The sequence below is a fragment of the Podarcis melisellensis genome, assembly GCF_964234715.1.
Source record: "Podarcis melisellensis genome assembly, chromosome: 13".
In the NCBI taxonomy this organism is placed as follows: domain Eukaryota; kingdom Metazoa; phylum Chordata; class Lepidosauria; order Squamata; family Lacertidae; genus Podarcis; species Podarcis melisellensis.
Window position 1 is genome coordinate 17,104,614 of NC_138545.1, and position 11,167 is coordinate 17,115,780.

The 11,167-nt window shown below is 42.6% G+C and overlaps 1 protein-coding gene across 1 annotated transcript; it reads left to right on the forward strand.

Moving 5' to 3' along the window:
* On the forward strand, positions 1 to 10,354 carry LOC309354558 (uncharacterized protein). Its single transcript, XM_081884768.1, has 2 exons — positions 1 to 351; positions 8,636 to 10,354. Exon 2 carries the CDS (start codon positions 8,636 to 8,638, stop codon positions 9,845 to 9,847), a length of 1,212 nt encoding a protein of 403 aa, XP_081740894.1. The 5' UTR covers positions 1 to 351; the 3' UTR covers positions 9,848 to 10,354.
* Positions 10,355 to 11,167: the final 813 nt, after the last annotated feature.

An 11,167-nucleotide genomic window follows, 5' to 3' on the forward strand; every position in this document is an offset into this window, starting at 1 on the left:
GACCTGCAATAGAGTTGCCATGCAGCTGTTTTAAGCTTAGAAGGGCTCTGCAAGCCACAGGACACCTGGGTCCTCTTCAAGGGACAAGCCTGCGCAGCAGGTTTAGGGGTTTCCCCACTGGGAACCTATGAACGCTGTGATCATCTGGGCTGGGACTGTGTGGGAGTTCTTATCCTGGCAGCAGGTTCTTCCAGTTCAAAGTTTAATTTAGTTAGATTGGCTACCTCCTTGGGCAGAGTTAAGGGTGACAGGGTGGAGCCAAATTTCATAGGGAGATTAAGTGCTTCAGAGGGAGGAGAGGAGCGGAGGAGCGCAACCATCGGGAAGGAGAAGGATCTTTGAGCAAAAAAGGTACCAAGGCAATCCTCTACCTGGGAGGGAGGAAACTCGCTGAACATCCAGAGCAATGTGAGGGAGGGAGGTGATGTCCTTTTTGATCTTAGAACTTTCCCCAACATAGTGCCAACCTGGTTGTTTACACTTTGGCTCTGACTGATCCCCAGCAGCCATGGTAGCTGATGCTGATGTGTTTGTTGTAGTTCAATAGACCTGGAGGCCTCACACTGAGGAATCTGAATGACTAAGAGGAGAGACAGGAGACAGACAAATAACTTTATGGGGGAGGAAGAGAGGAGATGGCAAGAGGCTTGTCTCCTTCTTCTCATATAAAACTAGAGCACAAAACATAAGAAGAGCTAAATCAGGCCAGTGGCTCATCTAAGCCAATATCCTCCTCTCTCAGGGGGCCAGTCAGATGCTCGTGGGAAGCCCATGAGAAAGACCCGGGTGCAACGGTGACTCTCCCCTCCTGCTGTTTCTAGAAACTTGCCTTCATTTTTTTTTTATATAAATATTTATTAGAATTTTTAAAAAAAAGAATACAATAATAATAAACATTATTGCTTTGTTTTAACAAAATTTCATGATATCCTTGAACTTCCTCACGTCTCCCATTCCCATTTACATCTTTAATAAATTTTTTGTCAAGCAAATTATCATCTTATTTCCAAATCTATAACCACTTGCTTAAATACCATAAAATGATCCTCCTACAAATTGTTTCTCTTAGTCTCTGTTATCATCAATTCTTAATCTATTTTAGTGATGGCCAATTGTTTATAACCAAGCATCCTTCTCTAGAAACTTGCCTTCAAAAGCATACACTGCCCCCAACCCAAAGAGGCTAGTAGCCATTGTCCTCTAAGGCTTTGTGGCTAGTAGCCATTGTCCTCTACGGCTTTGCTTAGTCCTCTTTCAAAGCCGTCCAAGTTGGTGACTACCGCTGCCTCTTGTGAGAGCAAATCCCAAAGATGAATTCTGAAGAAGTCCTTTCTTTTTTCCTGTCCCAGATCTCCCTACATTCAGCTTCATTGGAGGTCCCAGGTGGGCAACAGGGAGTCAGTCTTTTTTCTTCGCAAAACTCAAGGCTGATTTGCAGAGCTCTCTGCCGGGAGATGGGGCAGTGATGGTCACTGCGCTGGCTTAGTCAGTTTTAAATGCCGGTTAGATGGATTCAGGGCTATCAGTGGTTATGAATCACGGTGTTTTGGACCCATCTAGGACACTTCCACTTGTCCTAGAAAGCATGGGTCCAAGCGGCTCTCTGCTTTCTAGGTAGGGGTCCAAGTGGTTTTGCCTTTTCCCTGCCACTTTCCCCTGGAAAACCTGCTCTTTAATGCAAATCAGAACAAACAGCAATCTGCGGAAAATCCAATTGCTCCAATTCAGGGCTAAAGATCAGGTTTCCCCAGGGGGAAAGCGGCAGGGAAACAGGTGTGGAGAAGTCCTGACTTGAAACTTCCAAGTTCAGAAGCAGGCAGCCTTCCTTCAAATTCCGCAAGTTTGTTGGGAGTGGGTTATCGCCTTCATGTCTGTTTGTGGGCTTCTGAGAGGCATCTGTGAGAAATGGGATTTTCAGACTAGATGGACCTTTTGGTCTCATCAGCAAGGGCGAATGTTCTTACATTTCACCTGCTTTTCTGTGCCCTCTGATTTTCTTTTTTAAAAAAATGTATTTATTAGGTTTTTACAAAAGAAAAAAACACATAACAACCACAAAGATGAGGAGAAAAAAAACAAAACATAATCAAGAATACAAATAAAACAGATCAGAACAGAATCCAAAAAAAAAAAAAAAACAGATTCCACCCAACAGAGTAAAAAAAGGTTAAAAACTCCAACTTTTAAAATCATACTTAATTAACTTTCTTTCTTGACTTCCTCGCGCCTCCCTTCTTTGTGTTCCTCTTTACCTAATCAGATACAGCAAATCCTTACCATCTTTCAAATCTCATTTCTAATTATTAGATTCATTCTATTATGTCTCCAATCTTTCCTCCTTATACTTAAACACCCTTAGAATATTATTTACCTTCGACATAATATAACTTTAGTCTTCACCCTTTTCTATTACGTTTTTGCATACTTTTCAAACTGTATCACTAATGCCATATTATTTTCATATCCAACATCGTTTTAACATTCATAAACTTTGCAGTGTTTCTGCAAGTAATCTTTAAACTTCTTCCAGTCTTCTTCCACTGTTTCTTCTCCCTGGTCCCGGATTCTGCCAGTCATTTCTGCCAACTCCATATAGTCTATTACTTGCGTCTGCCATTCTTCCAAGGTGGGCAAATCTTGTGTCTTCCAATACTTTGCGATAAGTATTCTTGCTGCTGTTGTCGCATACATAAAAAACGTTCTATCTTTCTTTAACACCAATTGGCCGACTATGCCCAAGAGAAAGGCCTCTGGTTTCTTAAGGAAGGTATATTTAAATACCTTTTTCAGTTCATTATATATCATCTCCCAGAAAGCCTTAATCTTTGGGCACGTCCACCAAAGGTGAAAGAATGTACTCTTTACATTTCCAACACTTGTTATCAGGCAGGTGATAAATTTTTGCAAGCTTGACTGGGGTCATGTACCACCTATAAATCATTTTCATAATATTCTCTCTTAAGGCATTACATGCCATAAATTTCATACCGGTGGTCCACAACTTTTCCCAGTCAGCAAACATAATGTTATGACCTATGTCCTGCGCCCATTTGATCATAGCTGATTTGACTGTTTCATCCTGTGTATTCCATCTTAACAGCAAGTTATACATTCTTGAAAGAGTCTTAGTTTTAGGTTCTAACAGTTCTGTTTCCAATTTCGATTTTTCCACCTGGAAACCCAATTTTTTATCCAAGTTATAGGCCTCTCTTATTTGATAATGATGAAGCCAATCTCGCACTTTGTCTTTTAATTTCTCAAAACTCTGCAGTTTCAGTTTATCTCCTTCTTGTTCTAATATCTCCCAATATTTCGGCCATTTGGCCTCCATATTGAGTCTTTTCAGAGCCTTTGCTTTCTGTGCCCTCTGATTTTCATGATGGTATCAGTTCATAGTATTTTCAGGCAAACTCAATGGAGAAAGTTCTGAAGCTACGGATAACTCAGTACTCTTCCAAAAGGAGGAGGAAATATTCCCATTGCACTTTGGAACACCCTGCCTATCGATGTCAACGTAGTCTTTTCGGCACTGCTAATATAATTGTTTTGCTTAGGCAGGCGGTATATGCATTTTATGAAAGAACGTTAATAAATAATCTCCAGCCCATTCACATTCTGCGGTGTAGTGCGTAGAATACTGGACTAGGGCTGAGAGGAGTCCAGGGAGTTCAGCCACAAAGCTCAGATGCGCAGCCTCGGGTAATAGACACTGTCACCCAGCCTAAACTGGTTCGCAGGGATGCTGTGAGGACAAAATGGAGGATGGAGGTTGGGGTGGGGACCATGTTTGCCACCTTGAGCTCCTGGGGGGGAAAGTGGGTTAAAAATGTAGCAATGAAAATAAATAAATAAATAAATAAATAAATAATAAGCAAGCAAGCATGGCAAAACGAACAGGGCAGAGGGAGAGTTAGAGGGTGCCCCCACCCCTTACAGAACTTTGTGCTCCAGCTTACATTAACGTGCCGCCAATCCTACCTGTACCCTCCAGGTGTTGTTGGACTCCAACTCCCATGATCCTTGGCTGTCGGCCATGCTGGGAAAGATGGATGCATGCTGGAGTCAAACAACAACTGGAGAGCCACAGATAATTCTTTTGCTGCATTAGCGGCTGGTACTTTTGGGGACTGGAAGGGTGGAAGGCTGCCAGCAATAGGTACAGCCAGAGCCGATGACAGACAAGAGTTAGGCCCCAGATTGGTTGTTAAGTAAGAAGGCAGGCAGGTTGGGGGCTGGCTGAGGGCAGATTGAAGTTGGTGCCCCTTTGCCCTATCAGATCAGCCTTCATCACAGCCTCCCTGCTGCACACGGCCAATGCTTTGAAGGCAGAAATAACAGCTGGAAAACTGTCAACGGGAGAAATGACAGAGGTCACCTGTGTTTCCTGTGGGCATCATAACACTGACGCTCCCATGGTACCCTGGTCTGCAGTGTTGATGCAGTTGAAACTCCAAGCAAAAATGGTCTTCTGCCAGGAAATAAATAGTTCCTAAACTATAAAGGGGTGTGTGACTATAGATTCAGAGGGGGGAAATCAGTTTCCAGATGGACATCCAATTGTATCTATGGAGCTATTAATTTATTGCAATGCAGTGGCACCTCGGGTTACAAACACCTCAGGTTACAAACACTTCAGGTTACAGACTCCGCTAACCCAGAAGGAGTACCTCAGGTTAAGAACTTTACCTCAGGATGAGAACAGAAATTGCGTGGCAGCAGCGGGAGGCCCCATTAGCTAAAGTGGTACCTCAGGTTAAGAACGGTTTCAGGTTAAGAACAGACCTCCAGAACAAATTAAGTTCGCATTTAAATTTTTAACATTTGTAGTTTGTCAACTACAGGTTTTTGTAACTCAGATGATCAATTAAGCCTGTGCATTTAAAGGGTATATTTTGGTTCTGATTAGATATGCACAGCCTGATCCTACGCATGTTCACCTGAAAGTAACTGAAATGCAGTGGTGTTGAAAATGTCAACTGACAGATCCATTTTTCATTTTCACACATAGTTAACATGTTTTATGTGATTTTAAACGTAATTTCCCAAAGTTCCATTATTTTCCCAAAATTTATTCACATTTTACATGTGAATAAAGCAACCAGAAGCTTGACATGCAGGATAACTCAGAATCTCTCTATTTCTTTCTCTAATATTAAAGACCTCTCCAAGAAAATAGACAATAGGTTAATGGCCCTTTATTGCACCAATGGCGAACTAACAAGAATTATTTATGTTAGGAACAAAAGCAAATGAGCTTAGAACAATGGAACTTAAATAGGTTTAGCATGTTACATAAGTCACAGAAACTCATACACACACACCCCCGGACAAACAAATGAAAAGAAATATCTGTATTTGTAAACTTTATTCTCTTCTTTTAGGTTTTTGGCATTGAGAGCATATGATCTTGCCTGCATTTTATATGCAACATTTCTTCTGATCAACATACCACCACAATGTGCAATTTACGTAGCATAAATGTGTTGCCATGTGTGTCTTTTAAAGTTTGTCCCAGTTCCTTCCCATAGAATTTAATACTGTATTTTTCACTCTATAAGACGCAGCAGACCACAAGACACACCTAGTTTTTGGAGGAGGAAAACAAGAAAAAAATATTGTGAATCTCAGAAGCCAGAACAGCAAGAGGGATCGCTGCGCATTGAAAGCAGCAATCCCTCTTGCTGTTCTGGTTTCTGGGATAGCTGTGCAGCCTGCATTCGCTCCATAAGACGCACACACATTTCCCCTTACTTTTCAGGAGAGAAAAAGTGAGTTTTATATAGCAAAAAATACGGTAATTTTTAGGCTTATTACTTGCACCATACCATCTATGTAGGACATCTTTCAGAGTTTTACGGGAAGAAATAGGCATCTGCCCTCAAGAAGCTTAGCATCTGAAAGAGAAGTCAGATAAGGGTGGAGTTGGACACATGTTAATGCTTTTAGAAGAGAGATAACATATCTCATGTGTTAATATATTTAGTAATTAGATGCCTGTTTAAGTTAATTAACAGTAACTTCAACTTTGGCATGGTTTAGAAAACTGCCAGATTAATTTTTCTCTACTAGACCCCATCCGTTTTCTTGAAGCTTCTGTCAGTTTCTCTTCACAAGCTGGAATTCTGTACCCCTCACAGAATTAAAATTCCCATAAACCTTTATCAGACTACAGCACCCAGAATTTTCTGAGAGGTAAAATGTGCTTTGAAGGTCTAGTGCAGGGATGCAGCCAAACCACTACAGTGCAGTAGCTGCCTGTATAAATTTTATCTGATTTGTAAAGTATTATCAGTGTCAACATCTAATACATCTAACACACAACTTGGCCTTGGAACAAAGCACACACGCAGGCAAAGGTGCTTTGTTTAAACATGTGTTAGATGCTTAACTATATACTTGTTAACTATATACCTCTTAACTATATACCTGAAGAGCATCTCCACCCCCATCATTCAGCCTGAGGTCCTCCTCCAAGGGTCTTCTGCTGGTTCCCTCCCTGCAAGAAATGAGGTTACAGGGAACCAGGCAGAGGGCCTTCTCAGTAGTGGCACCCTCCCTGTGGAACGCCCTCCCTTCAGATGTCAACGAAATAAACAACTATCTGACTTTGAGAAGACATCTGAAGGCAGCCCTGTTTAGGGAAGTTTTTAGTGTTTGATGTTTTATCGTGTTTTTAATATTCTGTTGGGAGCTGCCCAGAGTGGCTGGGGAGGCCCTGCCAGATGGGCAGGGTATAATAAATAAATAAATAAATAAATAAATAAATAAATAAATAAATAAAATAGTAATTATTATTATTATTGGCTCAATTTTAAATCTCGCACCACCATACTTAATTGTAATGGCTTTATTTGTTTTTATAATTCTGTATTTTATTATTGTGTAACCGGCCCTGGGACCTTATGGTGAAGGGTGGGTAAGAAACCTTATCAATATACACATATATATATTTATGGAAAATAGACTGGGAAAGAGGATGTGAGTAAGGGGAAACAAAGTAAGGCAGAAAGAATGTGGGAATGGGAGGGAGATATCCAGCATTCCAGGAAAGAATCCCAAAGGTTTAGAATAAGTTCAAAATAAGTTTGTTTGGGGGACAAATATCTGGGGAACAACAACTGGAGAGAGACCTGTTGGAATGTAATGTAAAAGTGCTGTGTAAAATGTATAAAATATTATTGGAATGGGAGACAAAGGATGAGCAAGTAAAATCCTCAATGATACATTGGGCAATAGATATTGGTCATCATATAGACATGGAAGCATGGGAACGATTGTGGAATATGGATATAAAATTTACAGCATGTTATTGCCTAAGAGAAAATTATACGAAAATGATACATCGATAGTATCTAACACAGAGTAAACTCACAGAAATGTATGAATCTAAATCAAGTAAATGTTGGAATTGTAAAGAGAAAGAAGGTTCTTTTTATCATATGTGGTGGTCCTGTAGTAAGGTTAAAGCTTACAGTGGTACCTCGGGTTACATACGCTTCAGGTTACAGACTCCACTAACCCAGAAATAGTACCTCGGGTTAAGAACTTTGCTTCAGGATGAGAACAGAAATTGTGCTCCAGCGGCGTGGCAGTAGCAGGAGGCCCCATTAGCTAAAGTGGTGCTTCAGGTAAAGAACAGTTTCAGGTTAAGTATGGACCTCCGGAACGAATTAAGTACTTAACCCGAGGTACCACTGTACTGGGAAATGATATATAATGAATTGAAAAGGATGTTTAAAACGTTTGTAAAAAAACCCCAGAAGCTTTTCTTTTGGGAATTATAGGGACAGAACTACCTAAACTGTATAGAAACTTACAGATAGGTAGCCGTGTTGGTCTGCCATAGTCAAAACAAAAAAAATTCCTTCCAGTAGCACCTTAAAGACCAACTAAGTTAGTTCTTGGTATGAGCTTTCATGTGCATGCACACTTCTTCAGATACCAATCTGAAGAAGTGTGCGTGCACACGAAACCTCATACCAAGAACTAACTTAGTTGGTCTTTAAGGTGCTACTGGAAGGAATTTTTTTTTTGTTTTGTATAGAAACTTACTGTATTAACATATGCTACTAGAATGGCAAGAATGTTACTCACCAAAAATGCTAAGAGGCAGAAGTCCCAGCAAAGGAAGAATGGATGCAAAAACTTATGGAATATGCAGAAATGGCAAAACTTACCAGAAGAATAGGAAATCAAGATAGCAAACTTTTTATAAAAGAATGGAAATGGTTTATTGAATATTTGCAGATAAACTGTAAACGGATAAGAACATTGGAAGGATTATTGTAATAACCTGCAGTTTTATAAGAGTATATATATATTTAACATAGATGAATAAATGAGCAAACTGAGTTCATCTGGATATGCAGAAGATATTAAAAATAAATTTAAGGAAACGCAGAAAGAGGGGGAAGGAAGTGAAGTTTTGAAATGTTAAAATGATTGTAAAATTAGTGAAATGTATAAACTTGAATAGCATTAATAAAAAATTTAAAATGAATTCATTAAAAAATAATTAAGAGATAGGAGGAATAAGAGAATACAAGAGAAAGGGAAGTGGAGTCTTGCAGCCTCCTCTTTAGGTTCAAATAACTTCCTCTTTATCCTGACTTACTGGTACTTCCTGCCTTCGCAGATGGCGGCCGTTATCGGGGGAATTTCCCGGCTCTTCCAGCCAACGATTGGGGTATTGTCTGCAGAGAAGTTATGCCAGGGTATCAATCCGTGGTACTTCCTCATTGGCCTCCGCATGGTGACTCTCTTTTTTGCCTTTGGACCCTGGGATTCCCTCAAGACCGATATGATTTGCCAGTGGCCCAAAGATACGGGCGATGCAAAGACGTTCTGTTCGGTCCTCTGCTATAACCAGCTGTTCCCCATCCCCGTCTCGGCCCTCTGGACCTTCCACTTCATCGCCATCATCTTCACTGTGGCGCTCATGAAGTTTGTGTACGTTTCGACGACGGACAAATCCGGGAAGCCTGGGGAAGCTGAACCAAAGCCTGGGGAAAGTGGGTGCTGCGAAACGGTTGGCAAACCTCAATTTGGCGGCTGGAGATACGGGATCTACATCTTCACCATAGTCTTGATTTTGGCCATAGAGCTGAGCTTCATGTGGACCCTCATTGGCCTCCAGTTACCAATTATGACCCGAGGAATCGTCACATGCCGCCCGAACAACCCAGTATGCCCCGAAACGGCCCAGTGCGCTCTCAACGGACGAGCCGACAAGCAGGCCATTTTGTGGGTTCTGGCCTTCTGCGCAGCAGCTAACGTCTGCGTCTGCATTGGCTATCTGGCGTCACATGGCGGGCAGGCCTGTGGTTTTTGTGGGGGCAGCAGCGGTGGCGGCACAAGGAAGCCCGCGGCCGGTCACTGCGGCAACTTTGACGGAGAGGCCGGGGAACGCGGAGCAGGATGTCGCAATGCCCAGGGCGATGGCCTGGGATGGGAAGGGGCATATGGCTACCGCAGTGACTGCAGTGCGGCAGGACCAGCGGGATGCAGATGCCAGACTGAGGGAGCGAACTGCTGCTGCCGCCAAGGCAACAGCGGCGGCAAAAACGCGGCCTGCGGCTGTCAGGAGAATAGGCACTGCCCCTGCTACTTCCAGGGTAGTGAGGCGGGGCATAGCCGGAGCTCAATGCCCACCAAGGAGGATTCGGAGGGGAAATTGCTAAGGGGAGACATAGAACTGGGGCCGGAAAAGAAGAACTGGACTGCTGGGATGATGCGAATGAAAGAGCCTGTGAGGCCTGGGCCCAAAAGGGGCCGAGGTAGCCCAGGAGGAGGGAAGGGGGTAAAATATATGGCGAAGTATGAGATGTGGGGCAAGAGGAGGGTGTAGGGTGGGAGCGAGTGATGGGGAGGAAGTGGAGAGCTACCTTAAAGGATTGCCACAGGGCTGGCCTTGCCATGCAGCCAGGGGAAATGCGGCCTGCCTCAAGGGGCATCATAAAGGCGTAAGAGGAGGAACTGAGGAAGGCAAGAGTGGGGCAGCAATGCACTTGAAGTGGTTGGCCCTCGTGTGGTTGAGTGGGGTGCTATTTGGGCTTCACTCCAGGCCACAGCAGGACGTGGGCCACCATCATTCTGGATTTTGCCTGCACTGTGTCTTGACAGCACGCCAACGTTTCTTTTAATTTTTTAAAGAATCGCTTACTTCAAATGCTACCGTGCGCATAGCGACAAAATGTGTTGAGATCAAAATGACACGTGGAAATGTGGTGCAAGCCCCGCACTCCAAGTCTAGGGCGCTCTGAATTTTCTCCACACACTTTAGACAATCGGACGATTGAAAATGGTGAAACTAACCCGCCCCCTCTCTTGGACTAGAATAATCTTATACCTTTTTTTTTAAAAAAAAAAATCTACTGGTAATTATTTAGTCACTAACAGGTAACTCACTCAACGAGCCCATAAGTTATTTTCTTAGAATATTTATTTATTTATTTATAGGCAAATAAATGCTACTTTTCTGAAGATGGCATGAGTGACTTACTAGAAAAGAGAGAGAGAGAAGTGGCATAAGCTACAATAATAAATTCTATCTATCTGCCTGCCTGCCTGCCTATCTATCTATCTATCTATCTATCTATCTATCTATCTATCTATCTATCATCTATCATCTATCTATCTTTTAAAAAACAGACAAAAAGAAACAAAATAAGGATAAATTAAAATCAGCCAATAAGAACATGGTCAACACCTAGGAGCCAGGAGAAAAATGGGACAGAATGCCTAGACCTTTAACAATTGTGAAAAAGAGGGAGAAATTGCCATTTCACTACCGCTATTAATGGTGCAGGAGCCGGGATCTCTTTTTCACCTGGCTACCTTACCAAGAACATCGGACTACAGAGAAGGCTTGTATTCCCAACATCCAGCTAATATTTATACAGAGGTTTGCCACCCACTTCACATGAGTTCGCAAGTCCAGCTACTGCATGCACTTTAGCAGGGGTCAGCAAACTTTTTCAGGAAGGGGATGGTCCACTGTCCCTCAGACCTTGTGGGGGGGCCGGACCCACCCTCTCCCAAAAGCACCAACCGAAAAGACCCCCTCTCCCAAAAGGACTCCCCACACTGACGCCGCAGCTGCCAACACCACCTTGTCTTCGGCAGCGTTGGCATCGTCCTCTGTCTCGGCAAGCCTCTGGCCTGGGCA